General features: G+C 43.7%; 1 protein-coding gene across 1 annotated transcript in view; it reads left to right on the top strand.

The window, feature by feature from the left end:
* The window catches only part of PATJ (PATJ crumbs cell polarity complex component), a 254,691-nt gene that overhangs the window by 75,442 nt on the left and 154,963 nt on the right, over nucleotides 1-24,286 (top strand). Inside the window, 1 exon segment of the mRNA XM_038752385.1 lies at nucleotides 5,789-5,920. Coding sequence (XP_038608313.1) covers nucleotides 5,789-5,920 — 132 coding nt within the window.

Below are 24,286 nucleotides of genomic sequence, written 5' to 3' on the forward strand. Positions count from 1 at the left end.
TTTATTTTGTTAGTATGGTTTTGTTCTCTGTCTCCCCCTTTTAGACTGTGAGCCCACTGTTGGGTAGGGACTGTCTCTATCTGTTGCCAACTTGGACTTCCCAAGTGCTTAGTACAGTGCTCTGCACACAGGAAGCGCTCAATAAATACAGCTGATTGATTGATTGATTGAGGACCAAGCGGACGTTGTTGGACATATTTAGGCTCGGATTTCAGGGCGGCTCTTTCTCCGCAGTTTTAGAGAGATCGGGGTTGCCATTGGGGACTGGTCGATGTGCCATTGGGGACTGGTCGATGTGCCATTGGGGATGGTTGCTCATCCGCCAAGCTCGCTCTCTTCCTCCCTTCAAGACCCTACTGAGAGCTCACCTCCTCCAGGAGGCCTTCCCAGACTGAGCCCCTTCCTTCCTCTCCCCCTCGTCCCCCTCTCCATCCCCCCCATCTCACCTCCTTCCCTTCCCCACAGCACCTGTATATATGGATATATGTTTGTACATATTTATTACTCTATTTATTTTACTTGTACATATCTATTCCATTTATTTTATTTTGTTAGTATGTTTGGTTTTGTTCTCTGTCTCCCCCTTTTAGACTGTGAGCCCACTGTTGGGTAGGGACTGTATATGTTGCCAACTTGTACTTCCCATCATCATCAATCGTATTTATTGAGCGCTTACTATGTGCAGAGCACTGTACTAAGCGCTTGGGAAGTACAAATGGGCAACATATATTCCCAAGCACTTAGTACAGTGCTCTGCACACAGTAAGCGCTCAATAATTACGATTGATTGATTGATTCCAAATCAGGTTGGACACAGTCCCTGCCCCATGGGGGGCTCACAGTCTTCATCCCCGCTTTACAGATGTGTAACCTCCCCGGCGCTTAGAACAGTGCTTTGCACATAGTAAGCGCTTAATAAATGCCATCATTGTTATTATTATTATTCTTGAGCACTGCTTACTCTGTGCAGAGCCCCGTACTAAGTGCTCTGGAGAGTACATTTCAGCAGAGTCGGGAAAACACGTTCCCGCTCTCCTCCGATGGCTACCGCAACTCTTCCTGAAATGAAGTGTCTGTGGCGGTTTCTCCCCAACGGCTGCTTAAAAAAACAAAAGGCTTTAGTCTAACATTGCAAATTATGTAAATCCCCAGCTGAGCTGACTTGCATACAGACGATTCATCAGTCTCAGGGCTAAGAGGCGAACAAGAACTTTGAATTATGGCAAGTTTCAGCCTCGCTCCCATTAGCTGATTGCTTTGCAACCTTGTGGAAACGGGTTTCGTGGCGGGAGAGAGAGCCCAGGCTTTCCATTCTGTCATTGACTCAATAGTCAATTGTCAATTGAAATAGTGAAATATTGAAATAGTCAATTGTCACTGACTATTTATTGAGCACTTACCTGTACTGAGCGCTTGGAAAGTTCAGTTCGGCAACAAATCTTACCTTACCCCCATCTTACCTCCTGTGAGCCCACTCTTTTAGACTGTGAGCCCACTGTTGGGTAGGGACTGTCTCTATATGTTGCCAATTTGTACTTCCCAAGCGCTTAGTGCAGTGCTCTGCACATAGTAAGCGCTCAATAAATACGATTGATTGATTGATTGATTCCCTTCCCCACAGCACCTGTACATATGTATATATATGTTTGTACATATTTATTTATTTATTTATTTTACATGTACCTATCTATTCTATTCATTTTATTTTGTTAGTATGCTTGGTTTTGTCCTCCGTCTCCCCCTTCTAAACTGTGAGCCCACTGTTGGGTAGGGACTGCCTCTATATGTTGCCAGCTTGTACTTCCCAAGCGCTTAGTCCAGTGCTCTGCACATAGTAAGCGCTCAATAAATACGATTGATGATGATGATGATGATGATATTCTATTTATTTTATTTTGTTAGTATGTTTGGTTTTGTTCTCCATCTCCCCCTTCTAGACTGTGAGCCCACTGTTGGGTGGGGACTGTCTCTATATGTTGCCAACTTGTACTTCCCAAGCGCTTAGTCCAGTGCTCTGCACACAGTAAGCGCTCAATAAATACGATCGATTGATTGATTGAAATAGAGACAATCCCTACCCAACGACGGGCTCACAGTCTAGGGGACGATCAGACTTGGCTTTGGATTTAGCGTTTGTAAAGACTCCGATTCCTTCAGGCCCATGTTAGTAAGGGCTTAATAAATGCCATTATTAATTAATTAATATTGGCTTCCGTTGTTGCGGATGTAATTAGTCCCTTTTTATATTGTTTGTCAAACCGCCCAAACCCGTGGATCGTGCCATGGCGATGGAAGATGCTTATGCCCAGAGAATGTTTTCCAACCTATTGGATCTTCATTGCAAGCATCCCTTTTCCTCCAGGGGGTTGAGTTTGGAAACGTAGAGCTCCTCAAGAAGTAGCAGCATGGCTTCTATTTATTTTACGTATCTATTCTATTTATTTTACATATCTATTCTATTTATTTTACATATCTGTTCTATTTATTTTACATATCTATTCTATTTATTTTATTTTGTTAGTATGTTTGGTTTTGTTGTCTGTCTCCCCCTTTTAGACTGTGAGCCCACTGTTGGGCAGGGACTGTCTCTATATGTTGCCAATTTGCACTTCCCAAGCGCCTAGTACAGTGCTCTGCACACAGTAAGCGCTCAATAAATGCGATTGATGATGATGATGATCTGCCGTGTGACCTTGGACAAGTCACTTCACTGCTCTGGGCCTCAGTTCCCTCGTCTGTAAAATGGGGATTCCACACCCGTTCTCTTTCCAGCTTACACAGTGAACCCCATGTGGGACCTGATTATCTCGTATCTAGCTCAGCGCTCAGTACAGTGCTTGGCACACGGCAAGCCCTTAACAATCGAGAAGCAGCGTGGCTCAGTGGAAAGAGCCTGGGCTTTGGAGTCAGAGGTCAGGGGTTCAAATCCCAGTTCCACCAACTGTTAGCTGTATGACTCTGGGCAAGTCACTTAACTCCTCTGTGCCTCAGTTACCTCATCTGTAAAATGGGGATGAAGACTGTGAGCCCCCCCGTGGGACAACCTGATCACCTTGTGACTGCCCCAGTGCTTAGAACAGTGCTTTGCACATAGTAAGCACTTAATAAATGCCATTATTATTATTATTATTATTATTAACAATTACCACAGTGACTATTATCAAATTGAAATCTGGGTAAGAGGTGATGAGGATTTCGCCTTTTCCCCGGACAACTCTGCCTGGTCCGAGTTTAAGCAACTTGGCAAGGGAAAGTCCACTTCCAAGGTTGTGGATTTACGGTTCCGTAATTGTGTGGGTGATAGTCCTCAGGATATCTGTGAGATAATAATAATAATGATGATGGCATTTATTAAACGCTTACTATGTGCAAAGCACTGTTCTAAGCGCTGGGGAGGTTACAGGGGGATCAGGTTGTCCCACGGAGGGCTCACAGTCTTCATCCCCATTTTACAGGTGAGGTAACTGAGGCCCAGAGAAGCGAAGTGACTTGCCCAAGGTCGCACAGCAGATGGGATTAGAACCCATGACCTGCTGCTTCTCCAACCCAAGAGCCATAAATTTTCTAAAGTCAGTTTTTCCTTTCTTGAATAGTAGTGCTAAACTCCATGATGGATTGAGGAGAAACAGGTCAGACACAGCCCCTGTTCCATATGGGGTTCGCTACCTAAGTGGCTGGGAGAATTAACCACTCAGTCATGCCCATTTTACACATGAGGCAACTGAGGCCCAGAATGGTTAAGTGACTTACCCAAGGATGCCCAGCAGGCCAGGGGTGGAGGAGAGATTAGAGCCTAGGCCCTGGGTGAAGTGAGACAATGCCTCTCTCAGCGTGGCTCAGTGGAAAGAGCCCGGGCTTTGGTGTCAGAGATCATGGGTTCAAATCCCGGCTCCGCCACTTGCCAGCTGGGTGACTTTGGACAAGTCACTTCACTTCTCTGGGCCTCAGTTACCTCATCTGTAAAATGGGGGTTAAGACTGTGAGCCCCACATGGGACAACCTGATCATTCATTCACTCGTATTTATTGAGCGCTTACTGTGTGCAGAGCACTGTACTAAGCCACCTTGTAACCCCCCCAGCACCTAGAACAGTGCTTTGCACACAGTAAGTGCTCAATAAATGCCATTATTATTATCTCTAAACGGCAGTTTGTCATGAGGATCCCCTTAACTGAAACTCTTCAACCTTAAAAGAAATCAACTCGTCTCCTCCTAACGGGTCTCAACCTCCAGCATTAAAAAGAAAACAACAAAAAAAAAACCACACACAGGAGTGCGGGAGAGATGAAAAACCAAGTTCACGGCCGTCTGGTCCGTGTCTTAATTTTTTCTCAACTTGAGTCACCAATTATAAATTCAGATGCACATAACTATGTATTTATGGTATATACGTATATATAAGTATATATACGGTATATAAGTGTTCACTATGTGCCAGACATTGTACTAAACGCCGGGGTAGGTACAAGCAAATCGGGTTGGACACAGTCCCTGTCCCGCGTGGGGCTCACACTTTCACTCCCCATTTTACCGATGAGACAACTGAGGCCCAGAGAAGCGAAGTGACTCACCCAAGGTCGCACAACAGGCAAGTGGCGGAGCGGAATTAGAACCCATGACCTTCTGACTCCCAAACCCATGCTCTATCCACTGTGCCAGGCACATACTAGTATTTTCTGCCTTTCTTACCCAGTGTGGCATGTAAAACTTTGACTGAGATGCTTATTTTTCCTTTTATGCTTCTAATGGGATGGCTGAACTCATTGTAGTGTAAGAGGTCAGTGGTATTTTGATTTCCACAAGTGCTCAGCATAAGAGAAATGCTGATATATCTATATCTATATATCTATATCTATAAATATATATATCAGGATTTATATATCATTTATATATATAATAATTGCTATTTAAATGCTTATTGTATGCTACCTACTGGACTAAGTGCTGGGTTAGGTACAAGATAATATCAGGATTTATATAGCATTTATATATATAATAATTGTTATTTAAGTGCTTATTGTATGCTACCTACTGGACTAAGTGCTGGGTTAGGTACAAGATAATTGGGTTGGACACAGTCCCTGTCCCACGTGGGGCTCACAGTCTTGATTCCCATTGTACAGATGAGGAAACCGAGGCACAGAGGCTGAAGTGACTTGCCCAGGGTCTCACTCAGCAGGCGAGTGGCGGAGTGGGATTAGAACTCAAGTCCTCCCAACGCCCAGGCTCTTTCCACTAGTCCCTGCTGCTTCTCCTATGTTCGTAATAATAATAATAGTGATGGCATTTGTTAAGCGCTTACTATGTGCCAAGCCCTGTTCTAAGCACTGGGGAGATACAAGGGGGATCAGGTTGTCCCACGTTAGGCTCACAGTCTTTATCCCCATTTTCCAGATGAGGGAACTGAGGCCCAGAGAAGTGAAGTGACTTGCCCACGGTCACACAGCAGACAAGTGGCAGAGTCGGGATTCGAACCCACGACCTCTGTCTCCAAAGCCCGGGCTCTTTCTACTGAGCCACGCTGCTTCTCTAGTACTTAAACGTCTGTATTTCAGTGCGTGACTTTTCCCGTAGCACTGTGCACGAGCCTACGGATGCTCTTCATCTTTCTTAGTCCAGTGCTCTGCGCATAGTAAGCGCTCAATAAATACGATTGATGATGAGGATGATGTTAATAAAAAGTTATGCCCTGTTACGGGGAAACCCAGAAATGCGTATCACCGAGTGCTGGCCGCTTCAGAAGGAACCGAAATGTCCGTGTGCAGCGATGCTGTCTTTCCCGTTCCAGCTGGGCCCCAAGGTGGAGGATCCCGGTGAAGAGGATGAAGACGGAGAACTGGCCCTCTGGTCTCCTGAAGTGAAGGTCGTCGAGCTCGTCAAAGACCACAAAGGCTTAGGATTCAGCATTTTGGACTATCAGGTAGGACCGTTGTAGTGTAAGAGGTCAGTGGTAGTATTTTGATTTCCCCAAATGCTCAGCGTAAGAGAAATGCTGATATTTCTCATCTCTTATTTCTTATCTTATCTCTTATCTCTTCTCTGATCTCTCCCTTTTAGACTGTGAGCCCACTGTCGGGTAGGGACTGTCTCTATATGTTGCCAACTTGTCCTTCCCAAGCGCTTAGTACAGTGCTCTGCACATAGTAAGCGCTCAATAAATGCGATTGATGATGATGATGATGGTGACCGACGTCTGAAGAATTCGCCCAGGGGCTTTTATGGCTCTGCACGACGGGCTAATCCCGATAGCCGGTCCTTTTGGCAATAACACGGTTTTTCCCGTGGCATTTCAGGTGAGTAGCGACTCGGGGGGGTTTAGCATGTGACTTACTCCCTCTTAAATTTTAGTGTTCATTCATTCATTCATTCAATCATATTTATTGAGTGCTTACTGTATGCAGAGCACTGTACTAAGCGCTTGGGACGTACAAGTTGGCAACGTAGAGAGACGGTCCCTACCCAATCAGTCAATCAATCAATCAATCAATTGTATTTATTGAGCACTTACTGTGTGCAGAGCACTGTACTAAGCGCTTGGGAAGTCCAAGTTGGCAACATAGAGAGACGGTCCCTACCCAATCAATCAATCAATCAGTTGTATTTATTGAGCGCTTACTGTGTGCAGAGCACTGGACTGAGCGCTTGGGAAGTACAAGTTGGCAACGTAGAGAGACGGTCCCTACCCAATCAGTCAGTCAATCAATCAATCAATTGTATTTATTGAGCACTTACTGTGTGCAGAGCACTGGACTAAGCGCTTGGGAAGTACAAGTTGGCAACGTAGAGAGACGGTCCCTACCCAGTCAATCAATCAATCAATCAATTGTATTTATTGAGCACTTTCTGTGTGCAGAGCACTGTACTAAGCGCCTGGGAAGTCCAAGTTGGCAACATAGAGAGACGGTCCCTACTCAATCAATCAATCAATCAATTGTATTTATTGAGCGCTTACTGTGTGCAGAGCACTGGACTAAGCGCTTGGGAAGTACAAGTTGGCAACGTAGAGAGACGGTCCCTACCCAATCAGTCAGTCAATCAATCAATCAATTGTATTTATTGAGCACTTACTGTGTGCAGAGCACTGTACTAAACGCTTGGGAAGTCCAAGTTGGCAACATAGAGAGACGGTCCCTACCCAATCAATCAATCAATCAATTGTATTTATTGAGCGCTTACTGTGTGCAGAGCACTGGACTAAGCGCCTGGGAAGTCCACGTTGGCAACATATAGAGACAGTCCCTACCCAACAGTGGGCTCACAGTCTAAAAGGGGGAGACAGAGAACAAAACCAAACATACTAACAAAATAAAATAAATAGATAGTGATTTTTCCATCACTTAGCATTTTATGTGCTTTGATAGAGTACCTTTGGCTTTATTAAACCGCCCCGTGGACAGGCAGCACTAAAGTATTAAAATATGAATGTTAGAGTGAAGAGATTCCTCGGGGGTTTAGCGTGTGACTTACTCCCTCTTAAATTTTAGTGTTCATTCATTCATTCATTCAGTCATATTTATTGAGTGCTTACTGTATGCAGAGCACTGTACTAAGCGTTTGGGAAGTACTAGTTGGCAACATAGAGAGACGGTCCCTACCCAATCAATCAATCAATCAATCAATCGTATTTATTGAGCGCTTACTGTGTGCAGAGCACTGTACTAAGCGCTTGGGAAGTACAAGTTGGCAACATAGGCGGTCCCTGCCCAACAACGGGCTCACAGTCTAGAAGGGGGAGACAGACAACAAGACAAAACATGTGGACAGGTGTCAAGTCATCAGAATAAATGGAAATAAATTTCTATTAGGCCTTCCCAGACTGAGCCCCCTCCTTCCTCTCCCCCTCCTCCCCCTCCCCATCCCACCCCGCCTTACCTCCTTCCCCTCCCCACAGCACCGGTATATATGTATATATGTTTGTACATATTTATTACTCTATTTTATTTGTACATATTTATTCTGTTTTATTTTGTTAATGTGTTTTGTTTTGTTCTCTGTCTCCCCCTTCCAGACTGTGAGCCCGCTGTTGGGTAGGGACCGCCTCTCTATGTTGCCAACTTGGACTTCCCAAGCGCTTAGTACAGTGGTCTGCACACAGTAAGCCCTCAATAAATACGATTGAATGAATGAATGAATGAATGAAATAAAGGTAGATGCACATCATTAACAAAATCAGTAGAATAGTAAATATGTACAAGTAAAATAAATAGAGTAATAAATCTGTAGAAACATATATACAGGTGCTGTGGGGAGGGGAAGGAGGTAGGGCGGAGGGGATGGGGAGGAGGAGGGGAAAAAGGGGGATGAGGGGGAGAGGAAGGAAGGGGCTCAGTCTGGGAAGTGCTTGGCACACAGTAAGCACTTAACTTGTACTTCCCAAACACTCAGTACAGTGCTCTGCACACAGTAAGCGCTCAATAAATACGATTGAATGAATGAATCAACCAATACCATTATTGTTAAGCAAAGCGATTAGAAAAGAGGGAAGGGATTTTTCGATTCCCCATTCACCTGCTAGAACCAGCTTCTGTGTAGAATGGGATTTCTCTGCGATGACATCAATCAATCAATCAATCGTATTTATTGAGCGCTTACTGTGTGCAGAGCACTGTGCTAAGTGCTTGGGAAGTACAAGTTGGCCACATATAGAGACAGTCCCTACCCAACAGCGGGCTCACAGTCTAGAAGGGGGAGACGGAGAACAAAACCAAACATATTAACAAAATAAATAGAATAGATATGTACAAGTTAAATAAATAGAGTAATAAATATGTACAAACATATATACATGGTTGAGGTTCCTCTTTCTTCCCGATTCGCACTCAGCTCCCCTACCGTGGGAAAGATCATGTGACCTCGAATCCCCGAACATCTTAGAGAAAAGTGTTTTTAACGCCGTTTCGGGGCCGGGAGAAGCCCTGATGGACCGAATGCTTTTAGAGTTTTACCAGTCAGTGTGATATTTTTAGACCTCTAGGCTTGATTATTATAGGGAATTAAAACCGTTGGCGAGGAATCTCTTCACTCTAACATTCATATTGTAATCCTTTAGTGCCGCCTGTCCACGGGGCGGTTTAATAAAGCCAAAGGTACTCTATCAAAGCACATAAAATGCTAAGTGATGGAAAAATCAATTCTTTTTTTTTAATACAATAAGGCATGAATTGGGAACAGATTAAAAGACAGATACTTAGAGCATTATGCAAGAACATTAAATTCCATATTTGGCCAGTGTGATTTAACTTGACTGCAGATAAATTCTGGGCTAGTTATTTTTGCTGACAAGTGTAGCAATGCAGAGCCAGCGTCACCTCCCAGGTACCTGAAGGCCTGTGCTGAGCAAATCCTGCGTTTGTACATATTTATTACTCTATTTATTTATTTATCTTACTTGTGCATATCTATTCTATTTATTTTATTTTGTTAGTATGTTTGATTTTGTTCTCTGTCTCCCCCTTCTAGACTGTGAGCCCACTGTTGGGTAGGGACCGTCTCTATATGTTGCCAGTTTGTACTTCCCAAGCGCTTAGTACAGTGCTCTGCACACAGTAAGCGCTCAATAAATACGATTGATTGATTGATTGATTTCCCAACTCCCGGCGTGCAGAAGCATCTTTCCACCCCCTGAGACGGGGTACGGATGAAAGCCACCTCCTCCGATTCCCCCAAGTCTCTGAGGGAGAAAGAAATCACTCTGCGATCAGCGGACACCTGAGTCCCTCTGATTCTTCCTTTCCGGTTCGGGCCCACAGTCGAAGTAAGCGCTCAATAAATACGATTGGTGATTTATTGAGCGCCCGACTGCATGCAGAGTACTCTAATAATAATAATAATAACTGTGGTATTTGTTAAATGCCTACTGTGTGCCAGGCACCGTCCTGAGCGCTGGAATAGATACAGGGTAATTGGGTTGGACACAGTCCCTGTCCCACACGGGGGCTCACGGTCTTCATCCCCATTTTACAGACGAGGTAACTGAGCACTTACTGTAGGCAGAGCACTGTATTAAATGCTTGGGGGAGCACAAAATAATACTAAGCAGACACATTCCCTGCCCACAGCGAGTTTACAGTCTAGACACCATTGATGGACTGAGGGGAAAGGACTTCTAGACTGTGAGCCCACGGTTGATGGTGATGATGATGATGATGATGATAATGGCATTAAGTGCTTACTGTGTGCAAAGCACTGTTCTAAGCGCTGTAGGTAGGGACCGTCTCTATATGTTGCCAACTTGGGCTTCCCAGGCACTTGGTGCAGTGCTCTGCACACAGTGGGCGCTCAATAAATATGATTGAATGAATGAATGACTCCCCCTCCTCCCCATCCCCCCCCGCCTTACCGCCTTCCCTTCCCCACAGCACCTATATATATGTATATATGTTTGTACGTATTTATTACTCTATTTATTTTACTTGTACATATTTATTCTATTTATTTTATTTTGTTAATATGTTTTGTTGTCTGTCTCCCCTTCGAGACTGTGAGCCCGCTGTTGGGTAGGGACCGTCTCTATATGTTGCCAACTAGGACTTCCCAAGTGCTTAGTACAGTGCTCTGCACACAGTAAGCGCTCAATAAATACGATTGAATGAATGAATGAATGACTCCCCCTCCTCCCCGTCCCCCCCCGCCTTACCTCCTTCCCTTCCCCACAGCACCTGTATATATGTATATATGTTTGTACGGATTTATTACTCTATTTTACTTGTACATATTTATTCTATTGATTTTATTTTGTTAATATGTTTGGTTTTGTTCTCTGTCTCCCCCTTCGAGACTGTGAGCCTGCTGTTGGGTAGGGACCGTCTCTAAATGTTGCCAACTTGGACTTCCCAAGCTCTTAGTCCAGTGCTCTGCACACAGTAAGCGCTCAATAAATATGATTGATTGAATGAATGAATGACTCCCCCTCCTCCCCGTCCCCCCCGCCTTACCTCCTTCCCTTCCCCACAGCACCTGTATATATGTATATATGTTTGTACGGATTTATTACTCTGTTTTACTTGTACATATTTATTCTATTTATTTTATTTCGTTAATATGTTTTGTTCTGTTGTCTGTCTCCCCCTTCGAGACTGTGAGCCCGCTGTTGGGTAGGGACCGTCTCTATACGTTGCCGACTTGGGCTTCCCAAGTGCTTAGTCCAGTGCTCTGCACACAGTAAGCGCTCAATAAATACGATTGAATGAATGAATGAATGGAGAAGACGTTGGAGAGAGATTGAGTCCTCCTCTCCCGGGGTATTCGCATAAACTCTCTAAAACTCAGAATAGCCAACACCTTCAGCTACACGCTGTTCTGAGGGCACTCCAGGGCTCTGCAAAAGCTCTCTGGATTCTGCCCCCCCGGAGCAGCAGTGTTTTCAGAAGCAGTGTGGCTCAGTGGAAAGAGCCCGGGCTTATAAGCGCTTAGTACAGTGCTCTGCACATAGTAAGCGCTCAATAAATACGATTGATTGATTGATTGATTGATTTGGAGTCAGTGGTCAGGGGTCCAAATCCCGGCTCCACCACTTCAATCAGTCAATCAATCAATCGTATTTATTGAGCGCTTCCTGTGTGCAGAGCACTGGACTAAGCGCTTGGGAAGGACAAGTGCCCAAGTGAAAACATGGAGCCAGAATTTACCCTCTTCGGGGGAAATCTCGAGCGGATCCCTCTGAAGTGATTCACAGATTCGGACCCGCTGGAAAGCCCCAGGCACAAAATTCACCAGAACTTCGGCCTCATTCATTCATTCATTCATTCAATTGTATTTATTGAGCGCTTACTGTGTGCAGAGCACTGGACTAAGCGCTTGGGAAGTACAAGTTGGCAACATATAAAGACGGCCCCTACCCAACAGGGGGCTCACAGTCTAGAAGGGGGAGACAGACAACAAAACAAAACATGTTAATAAAATAAATAGAATAAATATGTACAAACAAAATAGAGTAATAAATACATACAAACATATATACAGGTGCTGTGGGGAGGGGAAGGAGGTAAGGGGGAGGATTCATTCAATCGTATTTATTGAGCGCTTACTGTGTGCAGAGCACTGGACTAAGCGCTTGGGAAGGACAAGTTGACAACATATAGAGACTGTCCCTAACCAACAGCAGGCTCACAGTCTAGAAGGGGGAGACAGACAACAAAACAAAACATATTAACAAAATAAATAGAATAAATATGTACAAACAAAATAGGGTAATAAATACATACAAACATATATACAGGTGCCGTGGGGAGGGGAAGGAGGTAAGGGGGAGGATTCATTCAATACAATTTATATGTTGCCAATTTGCACTTCCCAAGCGCTTAGTACAGTGCTCTGCACATAGTAAGTGCTCAATAAATACGATTGATGATGATTCAATCGTATTTATTGAGCGCTTACTGTGTGCAGAGCACCATACTAAGCGCTTGGGAAGTACAAGTTGGCAACATATAAAGACGGTCCCTACCCAGCAGCGGGCTCACAGTCTAGAAGGGGGAGACAGACAACAAAACAAAACATATCAACAAAATAAAGTAAATATGTACAAATAAAATCCCATCCACGGCCTCGGCCGGACTTTGCAGTGATATTAATTACATCACCCGCCGCGCCTTAGATCCCGAAACGCCAAGATCTCCTTTTATGAAGCGCGATCCTCCGCCCTCCAGGGCTCATTTCCGAAGACCGTTATTTATTTTGGAAAGAGAATCGTCTCTCTCTCCGCGTACTTGGTCTATATGTGGAGTTGGGCCGTCGTTAACTGTCAAATTAATCGCTGGTCAACTGGCGCCTGTCAAATTTTGGAGCAGCGCTTAGTCTTCCCTGCATCTAAAATCGAGAGGGGGGAGAAAAGAGTCGTATCTTAAAATACCACCGTGTTGTGCAGAGCACGTTGTCGCTGTTTGTCAGAGGAGTGGAGAAATGTCATCAACTCCTGACATTCGGATGACAGGGTAGTGCAATTTGGAGTTTGGTGACGGGCGAGATAATCAATTGGCATTAATAATCGCTTGCTGTGAGTAATTATCATCATCATCAATCGTATTTATTGAGCGCTTACTGTGTGCAGAGCACTGTACTAAGCGCTTGGGAAGTACAAGTCGGCAACACATAGAGACAGTCCCTACCCAACAGTGGGCTCACAGTCTAAAAGGGGGAGACAGAGAACAAAACCAAACATACTAACAAAATAAAATAAATAGAATAGATATGGACAAGTAAAATAAATAGAGTAATAAATATGTACAAACATATACATATATACAGGTGCTGTGGGGAAGGGAAGGAGGTAAGATGGGGGGGATGGAGAGGGGGACTTAACATATATAACATATATATAATTAGGTAATAAATCCAAAAGAGAGAAAATAGCTTTTGCAAGGTTGGGCCAAGGTTTGATCCAAAACTAGAGAAGAGGCCACGTCTGTCTTTCAAGACAGACCTGTATATATGTTTGTGCATATTTGTTACTCTATTTATTTATTTTACTTGTACATATCTTTTCTATTTATTTTATTTTGTTAGTATGTTTGGTTTTGTTCTCTGTCTCCCCCTTTTAGACTGTGAGCCCACTGTTGGGTAAGGACCGTCTCTATATGTTGCCAACTTGGACTTCCCAAGCGCTCAGTACAGTGCTCTGCACACAGTAAGCGCTCAATAAATACGATTGATGATGTTGACGATGATGATGAAGTTGTCATCCGTTCTGCCTTTCCTTCTTTCCTAAGAATGGTCTTCCGGATGCGTTTTTGGCCCACAAAGCGAAACGCTCGGTATTTCCCCAAATAATCTCCCCTCCCCGGAAGATTCTGCGGCTCTTATTTGAGTGGGGGCAGGATATAATAATAATAATAATAATAATAATGATGGCATTTATTAAGCGCTTACTATGTGCAAAGCACTGTTCTAAGCGCTGGGGAGGTTACAAGGTGATCAGGTTGTCCCACCAGGGGCTCACGGTCTTAATCCCCGTTTTACAGATGAGGGAGCTGAGGCCCAGAGAAGTGAAGTGACTTACCCAAAGTCACAATCGGCGGAGCCGGGATTTGAACCCATGACCTCTGACTCCAAAGCCCGGGCTCTTTCCACTGAGCCATGCTGCTTCTCTTCTCGTCAGAACCTCCTCTTTGCCCCATCGATATTAATAATTCTTTCATTCATTCGATCGTATTTATTGAGCACTTACTGTGTGCAGAGCACTGTACTGAGCGCTTGGGAAGTACAAGTTGGCAACGTATAGAGCCGGTCCCTACCCAACAGCGGGCTCACAGTCTAGAAGGGGGAGACAGAGAACAAAATGAAACATATTAACAAAATAAAATAAATAGAATAAATATGTACAAATAAAATAGAGTAATAAATACGTACAAACATATATATAACACAGTAATTGTGGTACTTCTTCAGTGTTTACTGTGTGACAAGCCCTGTGCTGAGCACTCAGGTTGCTACGAGATCCTCAGGTCCCACATGGGGCTCACAGTTTAAATTGGAAGGAGTACAGTTGGGGACTGTCTCTATATGTTGCCAACTTGTACTTCCCAAGCGCTTAGTACAGTGCTCTGCACACAGTAAGCGCTCAGTAGATATGACTGATTGATTCCAGTTGAGGTAACTGAGGCACAGAGCAGTTCAACGACTGACCCAAGGTCACACAGCAGACAAGTGGCAGAGCCGGGATGAGAACCCAGGTCCTCTGATTCCCAGGCCCGGGCTCTTTCTTGAGAAGCAGCGTGGCTCAGTGGAAAGAGCCCGGGCTTTGGAGTCAGAGGTCATGGGTTCAAATCCCGGCTCTGCCACTTGTCAGCTGGGTGACTTTGGGCAAGTCACTTCACTTCTCTGGGCCCCAGTTTCCTCATCTGTCAAATGGGGATGAAGACTGTGAGCCCCCCGTGGGACAACCTGATCACCTTGTACCCTCCCCAGCGCTTAGAACAGTGCTTTGCACATAGTAAGCGCTTAATAAATGCCATTATTATTATTATTATTAATAATAAATACGATTGAATGAATGAATGAATGAATTGTGAGCCCCCCTTTGGGGCAACCTGATCACCTGGTAACCTCCCCAGCGCTTAGAACAGTGCTTTGCACATAGAAAGCGCTTAACAAATGCCATCATCATTAGTAAGTGCTTAATAAATGCCATTCTTCTTCTTATTATTATTATTAGCCCACTGTTGGGTAGGGACCGTCTCTATGTGTTGCCAACTTGTACTTTCCAAGCGCTTAGTACAGTGCTCTGCACACAGTAAGCGCTCAATAAATACGATTGATTGATTTATTATTAGAGAAGCAGTGTGGCTCAGTGGAAAGAGCACAGGCTTTGGAGTCAGAGGTCGTGGGTTCAAATCCCGGCTCTGCCACTTGTCAGCTGTGTGACTTTGGGCAAGTCACTTCACTTCTCTGGGCCTCAGTTCCCTCATCTGTAAAATGGGGATGAAGACTGTGAGCCCCCCGTGGGACCACCTGATCACCTTGTAACCTCCCCAGTGCTTAGAACAGTGCTTGGCACATAGTAATCGCTTAATAAATGCCATTATTATTATTATTAGCATGAGGAATGAAGTTTAGTCAACTTGGGAGACAGGAGTAATGCCAAAAACCCAGCTGTTCACCCATCTCTAACGACTCATCATCATCAATCGTATTTATTGAGCGCTTACTGTGTGCAGAGCACTGTACTAAGCGCTTGGGAAGTCCAAGTTGGCAACATTTAGAGACAGTCCCTACCCAACAGTGGGCTCACAGTCTAAAAGGGGGAGACAGAGAACAAAACCAAACATACTAACAAAATAAAATCAATCAATCAATCAATCGTATTTATTGAGCGCTTACTGTGTGCAGAGCACTGTACTAAGCGCTTGGGAAGTCCAAGCTGGCAACATCTAGAGACAGTCCCTACCCAACAGTGGGCTCACAGTCTAAAAGGGGGAGACAGAGAACAAAACCATAGTAACAAAATAAAATCAATCAATCAATCAATCGTATTTATTGAGCGCTTACTGTGTGCAGAGCACTGTACTAAGCGCTTGGGAAGTCCAAGTTGGCAACATCTAGAGACAGTCCCTACCCAACAGTGGGCTCACAGTCTGAAAGGGGGAGACAGAGAACAAAACCAACCATGCTAACAAAATAAAGTAGATAGAATAGATATGGACAAGTAAAATAAATAGAGTAATAAATAACTACAAACATATATACAGGTGCTGTGGGGAAGGGAAGGAGGTAAGATGGGGGGGGATGGAGAGGGGGACTCGTGGTGTCTTATTTAAGATAGGTCCCTCTTAAATCCCCCCACTATTAAATGGGGCCTCTCTGAAATCAATCAATCAATCGTATTTATTGAGCGCTTACTATGTGCAGAGCACTGTACTAAGCGCTTGGGAAGTCCAAATTGGCAACCTATAGAGACAGTCCCTACCCAACATTGGGCTCACAGTCTAAAAGGGGGAGACAAAAAATAAAAAAACAAAAACCAAACATACTAACAAAATAAAATAAACAGAATAGATATGTACAGGAAATGAGTCCCCGCGTATATTGTACATCGGCCCTGGCGATTTAATCTGCTTTTTCCATTGCCGAGGTGCTTGCGGGTATTAATCACCATCTGCGCCAACCTGTATGGCGGGGGGGTTTTTTTTCAAGTCAAGGTCACCGAGTTCATTTTACTTTCCAACCGCGTCCCCGCTGCGTCTTGGGCGAACCGGCGAAATATTCCTCCGTGGTTTCGGCCTGCCACGTAGCCTGCCGTGAACTTATTTATCTTCTTTCTCCCCTTTGAGCCAAAAGAAGGGAAAGACAAAAAGATCCGGGATGTTTTTCTTTTGCAGTTCCCATTTCTGCCCTGACGCTCCCCCAGCCGAAGTTGTGATTAATACCGGCCGTGCTCTGGGGCCTCTAAATAACAATAATAATAATAATGATAATAATAATAATAATGGCATTTATTAAGCGCTTACTATGTGCAAAGCACTGTTCTAAGCGCTGGGAAGGTTGCAAGGTGATCAGGTTGTCCCACATGGGGCTCACAGTCTTCATCCCCATTTTCCAGATGAGGTCACTGAGGCCCAGAGAAGTGAAGTGACTTGCCCAAAGTCACACAGCTGACGAGTGGCAGAGCCGGAATTTGAACCCATGGCCTCTGACTCCAAAGCCCGGTCTCTTTCCACTGAGCCACGCTGCTTCTCTACTGCTGCTACTACTACTACTACTAAATCTACTGCTGCCTTCCCTGACCGCGGGTCAAAAAAAAGAGAAGCAGCGTGGCTCAGTGGGAAGAGCCCGGGCTTTGGAGTCAGAGGCCATGGGTTCGAATCCTGGCTCCCCAACGTGTCTGCTGTGTGCCCTTGGGCAAGTCAACTTCTCTGAGCCTCAGTTCCCTCATCTGTAAAACGGGGATTAAGACTGTGAGCCCCACGTGGGACAATGGGATCACCTTGTATCCCCCCCCAGCGCTTAGAACAGTGCTGTGCACGTAGTAAGCGCTTAACAAATGCCATCATTATTATTATTATTTAATTGTCAGCTGTGTGACTTTGGGCCAGTCACTTAACTTCTCTGGGCCTCAGTTCCCTCATCTGTAAAATGGGGATTAAGACGGTGAGCCCCCCGTGGGAGAACCTGATCACCTTGTAACCTCCCCAGCGCTTAGAACAGTGCTTTGCACATAGTAAGCACTTAACAAATGCCATCATTATTATGATTTAATTGTCAGCTGTGTGACTTTGGGCAAGTCACTTCACTTCTCTGGGCCTCAATTCCCTCATCTGTAAAATGGGGATTAAGACTGTGAGCCCCCCGTGGGAGAACCTGATCAACTTGTAACCTCCCCAGCACTTAGAACAGTTCTGTGCACATAGTAAGCGCTTAACAAATGCCATCATTATTATTATTATTTAATTAGCTGTGTGATTTTGGGCAAGTCACTTAACTTCTCTGGGCCTCAGTTCCCTCATCTGTAAAATGGGGATTAAGACGGTGAGCCCCCAGTGGGAGAACCTGATCACCTTGTAACCTCCCCAGCGCTTAGAACAGTGCTTTGCACATAGTAAATGCTTAACAAATGCCATCATTATTATTATTATTTAATTGTCAGCTGTGTGACTTTGGGCAAGTCACTTCACTTCTCTGGGCCTCAGTTCCCTCATCTGTAAAATGGGGGTTAAGACGGTGAGCCCCCCCGTGGGACAACCTGATCACCTTGTAACCTCCCCAGCGCTTAGAACAGTGCTTTGCACATAGTAAGCGCTTAATAAATGCCATCATTATTAATATTTATTGAGCGCTTACTGTGCGCAGAGCACGGTACTAAGCGCTTGGGAAGTACAAGTCGGCAGCATATAGATGAGGTACTGAGGCCCAGAGAAGTGAAGTGACGTGCCCCAAATCACACAGCTGACAAGTGGTGGAGCCGGGATTTGAACCCAGGACCTCCGACTCCAAAGCCCGGGCTCTTTCCACCGAGCCACGCTGCTTCTCTATTGTGTCACGCTTTTCACACTAATGTCTAACTGTGATTAAAATCCCTACTCCCAGGATCCTAGTGAAGCTGCAGGAATTAAGTGAAGGGAATTTCCTCCCAAAGGATTGGAAAGTCTCTCCCGAGGCCGGCTTCTCTTCCCTGACTTCCCCCGGCCACCCGGGTTCACCCAAAGCCTTCAAAAATCCAAGGTGGAATTCAATTTACCTCACTCGGGCTGAGATATAATAATAATAATGGTATTTCTTAAGCGCTTACTATGTGCCAAGCACTGTTCTAAGCGCTGGGGAGATTACAAGGTGATCAGGTGGTCCCACGGGGGGCTCACAGTTTTTAATCCCCATTTTCCAGATGAGGGAACTGAGGCCCAGAGAAGGGAAGTGACTTGCCCGAAGTCACCCAGCTGACAATTGGCGGAGCCGGAATTTGAACCCATACCTGTATATATGTATATATGTTTGTACATATTTATTACTTTATTTATTTATTTATTTTACTTGTACATATCTATTCTATTTATTTTATTTTGTTAGTACGTTTGGTTTTGTTCTCTGTCTCCCCCTTTTAGACTGTGAGCCCACTGTTGGGTAGGGACTGTCTCTAGATGTTGCCAACTTGTACTTCCCAAGCGCTTAGTACAGTGCTCTGCACATAGTAAGCACTCAATAAATACGATTGATGATGATGACCTCTGACTTTCCTGAATCTTCTTTGGGCAGAATCATAAAAAAAAAAACAGCTATACGGCAGTGGATTAAAAGGATTGAATATAATTCCGTCACATTGCATTTTGTCATTTTTCTATCGATTGGGAATTTATTGACATGAGCAAAAGCATTCCAGTAATTCATCTCATAGCATAAAGGGGCATTGCTTGGGATGCATATTTGTATATTTTTTTTTGCAGCAAGCTAAGATGGTCCAAAATGTTCACCCAAAGTAAGGCAGATTATAAATCACTGATGGCATAACTTGAATAAGCGCGGGGCTCAGTGGAAAGAGCTCGGGCTTTGGAGCCAGAGGTCGTGGGTTCAAATCCCGGCTCTGCCGCTTGTCAGCTGTGCGACTTTGGGCAAGTCACTTCTCTGGGCCTCAGTTCCCTCATCTGGAAAATGGGGATGAAGACTGTGAGCCCCACGTGGGACAACCTGATTACCTTGTCTCTACCCCAGCGCTTAGAACAGTGCCTTGCACATAGTAAGCGCTTAACAAATACCAACATTATTATTATTATTATTATGAGCAGGGGTGAATTTCTCTAAGAATCCTAAAGCCTGGCCTCCAACCTGAATGTGGAAGGGCCTCAGCCGCGTTTTGGTGGCGGTATATAATAATAATAATAATAATAATGATGATGATGGCATTTGTTAAGTGCTTACTATGTGCAAAGCACTGTTCTAAGCGCTGGGGAGGATATAAGGTGATTAGGTTGTCCCATGTGGGTATATGTTGAGCAGATAGAATAATAATAATAATAATGGCATTTATTAAGCGCTTACTATGTACAAAGCACTGTATATGGTGGGCAGATAGAATAGTAATAATAATAATGATGGCATTTGTTAAGTGCTTACTATGTGCAAAGCACTGTTCTAAGTGCTGGGGAGGATATAAGGTGATTAGGTTGTCCCATGTGGGTATATGTTGAGCAGATAGAATAATAATAGTAATGGCATTTATTAAGCGCTTACTATGTACAAAGCACTGTATATTGTGGGCAGATAGAATAATAATAATGATGATGGCATTTGTTAAGTGCTTACTATGTGCAAAGCACTGTTCTAAGCGCTGGGGAGGATATAAGGTGATTAGTTTGTCCCATGTGGGTATATGTTGAGCAGATATAATAATAATAATAATAATGGCATTTATTAAGTGCTTACTATGTACAAAGCACTGTATATGGTGGGCAGATAGAATAATAGTAATAATGATGATGATGGCATTTGTTAAGTGCTTACTATGTGCAAAGCACTGTTCTAAGCGCTGGGGAGGATATAAGGTGATTAGGTTGTCCCATGTGGGTATATGTTGAGCAGATATAATAATAATAATAATAATGGCATTTATTAAGTGCTTACTATGTACAAAGCACTGTATATGGTGGGCAGATAGAATAATAGTAATAATGATGATGATGGCATTTGTTAAGTGCTTACTATGTGCAAAGCACTGTTCTAAGCACTGGGGAGGATATAAGGTGATTAGGTTGTCCCATGTGGGTATATGTTGAGCAGATAGAATAATAATAATAATAATAATGGCATTTATTAAGCACTTATTATGTACAAAGCACTGTATATGTTGGGCAGATAGAATAATAATAATAATAATGGCATTTATTAAGCGCTTCCTATGTACAAAGCACTGTATATGTTGGGCAGATAGAATAATAATAATAATAATGGCATTTATTAAGCGCTTCCTATGTACAAAGCACTGTATATGTTGGGCAGATAGAATAATAATAATAATAATGACATTTATTAAGCGCTTCCTATGTACAAAGCACTGTATATGTTGGGCAGATAGAATAATAATAATAATAATGGCATTTATTAAGCGCTTCCTATGTACAAAGCACTGTATATGTTGGGCAGATAGAATAATAATAATAATAATGGCATTTATTAAGCGCTTCCTATGTACAAAGCACTGTATATGTTGGGCAGATAGAATAATAATAATAATAATAGTGGCATTTATTAAGCACTTCCTGTGTACAAAGCACTGTATATGTTGGGCAGATAGAATGATAATAATAATAATGGCATTTATTAAGCGCTTCCTATGTACAAAGCACTGTTCTAACCTCTGGGGAGGTTACAAGGTGATCAGGTTGTCCCACAGCGGGCTCACGGTCCTCATCCCCATTTTACAGGTGAGGGAACCGAGGCCCAGAGGAGTGAAGTGACTGGCCCAAAGTCACACAGCTGACAGTCGGCCGAGCCGGGATTGGAACCCATGACCTCTGACTCCCAAGCCCGGGCCCTTCCACTGAGCCCCGCTGCTTCTCCTTGGACGGATTTTTTTTTTCCCCTTCCCTGAAAAAGGATGCGTTCCAAAGCCTTTTGTCCCAAACTGACATCTTCAATTAAAGAGATAATCGTGGAGGTTATTACCGCGTCAAGCTGAAAATGTAGTGGTTTCATATTTCAGAATGCGAAGTGCTTTGTGATTCATCATCATCATCATCATCAATCGTATTTATTGAGCGCTTACTATGTGCAGAGCACTGTACTAAGCGCTTGGGAAGTACAAATTGGCAACATCTAGAGACAGTCCCTACCCAACAGTGGGCTCACAGTCTAAAAGGGGGAGACACAGAACAAACCAAACATACTAACAAAATAAAATAGAGTAATAAATATGTACAAACATATATACATATATATAGGTGATAATAATGATGATAATAATAATGATGATGGTCTTTGTTAAGCGCTTGCTATGATTCATGGCTGCTTAGAGAAGCAGCGTGGCTCAGTGGAAAGAGCACCGGCTTTGGAGTCAGAGGTCATGGGTTCAAATCCCTGCTCTGCCAATTGTCAGCTGTGTGACTTCGGGCAAGTCACTTCACTTCTCTGGGCCTCAGTTACCTCATCTGTAAAATGGGGATGAAGACTGTGAGCCCTATGTGGGACAACCCGATCAGCTTGTAACTTCCCCAGCGCTTAGAACAGCGCTTGGCACATAGTAAGTGCTTAATAAATGCCATCATTATTATTATTATCAGAAGAGTGTTTTGCACATAGTAAGCACTTAATAAATGCCATTAATATTATTATGTATATATTTATAATTTATTTATATTAATATCTGTCTCCCCCTCTAAACCATAAGCTGTGTGACTTTGGGCAAGTCACTTCACTTCTCTGGGCCTCAGTGACCTCGTCTGTCAAATGGGGATGAAGACTGTGAGCCCTATGTGGGACAACCCGATCGCCTTGTAACCTCCCCAGCGCTTAGAACAGTGCTTTGCACATAGTAAGTGCTTAATAAATGCCATCATTATTATTACTATTAGAAGAGTGTTTTGCACATAGTAAGCACTTAATAAATGCCATTAATATTATTATGTATATATTTATAATTTATTTATATTAATATCTGTCTCCCCCTCTAAACCATAAGCTGTGTGACTTTGGGCAAGTCACTTCACTTCTGTGGGCCTCAGTGACCTCGTCTGTCAAATGGGGATGAAGACTGTGAGCCCTATGTGGGACAACCCGATCGCCTTGTAACCTCCCCAGCACTTAGAACAGTGCTTGGCACATAGTAAGTGCTTAATAAATGCCATCATTATTATTATTATTAGAAGAGTGTTTTGCACATAGTAAGCACTTAATAAATGCCATTAATATTATTATGTATATATTTATAATTTATTCATATTAATATCTGTCTCCCCCTCTAAACCATAAGCTGTGTGACTTTGGGCAAGTCACTTCATTTCTGTGGGCCTCAGTGACCTCATCTGTCAAATGGGGATGAAGACTGTGAGCCCTATGTGGGACAACCCAATCGCCTTGTAACCTCCCCAGCGCTTAGAACAGTGCTTGGCACATAGTAAGTGCTTAATAAATGCCATCATTATTATTATTATTAGAAGAGTGTTTTGCACATAGTAAGCACTTAATAAATGCCATTAATATTATTATGTATATATTTATAATTTATTTATATTAATATCTGTCTCCCCCTCTAAACCATAAGCTGTGTGACTTTGGGCAAGTCACTTCACTTCTCTGGGCCTCAGTGACCTCATCTGTCAAATGGGGATGAAGACTGTGAGCCCTATGTGGGACAACCCGATCGCCTTGTAACCTCCCCAGCGCTTAGAACAGTGCTTGGCACATAGTAAGTGCTTAATAAATGCCATTATAATAATAATAATTATTATTATTATTATTATTATTATTATTATTATAAATAGACGGCTCCTTCCTGGAACGGCTTGGACTGAATCTCCGTCGCGCGCTTTTTTGATCCCCCCTGCTCTCCGCCTATGCAATGGCTCCCTCTACTTGAAAGCCCCAGTGTCATTGGAAACCACGGGGAGACCTTTCTCTCCTTGCTTTATCACCATTTAAAAACGAATATCTTTTCCTCCTTTTAATAATAATAATAATAATAATAATAATCAGGGCATTATTGCCTCCCCCTTTTAGACTGTGAGCCCACTGTTGGGTAGGGACTGTCTCTATGTGTTGCCAATCTGTAGTTCCCAAGCGCTTAGTACAGTGCTGTGCACATAGTAAGCGCTCAATAAATACGATTGATTGATTGATTGATTGATTGATTAAGCGCTTACTATGTGCAGATCACCTCCGCGGCTATTTGGTTCGTGGTAGGGCCGGTGAGAAGTGGCTGAGAGCTTGTGTCTGAGGGGTGGGGTGGGGATGGGACTGGGAGCCCACTGTTGGGTAGGGACCGTCTCCATATGTTGCCAGCTTGGACTTCCCAAGCGCTTAGTACAGTGCTCTGCACGCAGTAAGCGCTCAATAAATACGATTGAATGAATGAATATGTTGCCAACTTGTAATAATAATAATAATGATGGCATTTGTGAAGCGCTTACTATGTGCAAAGCACTGTTCTAAGCACCAGGAGGGATACAAGATGATCAGGTTGCCCCACGTGGGGCTCACAGTCTTCATCCCCATTTTACAGATGAGGGAACTGAGGCTCAGAGAAGTGAAATGACTTGCCCAAGGTCACACAGCAGACATGTGGACCGTGAGCCCGCTGTTGGGCTCTATATGGTGCCAACTTGGACTTCCCAAGCGCTTAGTCCGGTGCTCTGCACACAGTAACTGCTCA

The sequence above is a fragment of the Tachyglossus aculeatus genome, chromosome 10 (assembly GCF_015852505.1).
Source record: "Tachyglossus aculeatus isolate mTacAcu1 chromosome 10, mTacAcu1.pri, whole genome shotgun sequence".
In the NCBI taxonomy this organism is placed as follows: Eukaryota; Metazoa; Chordata; class Mammalia; order Monotremata; family Tachyglossidae; genus Tachyglossus; species Tachyglossus aculeatus.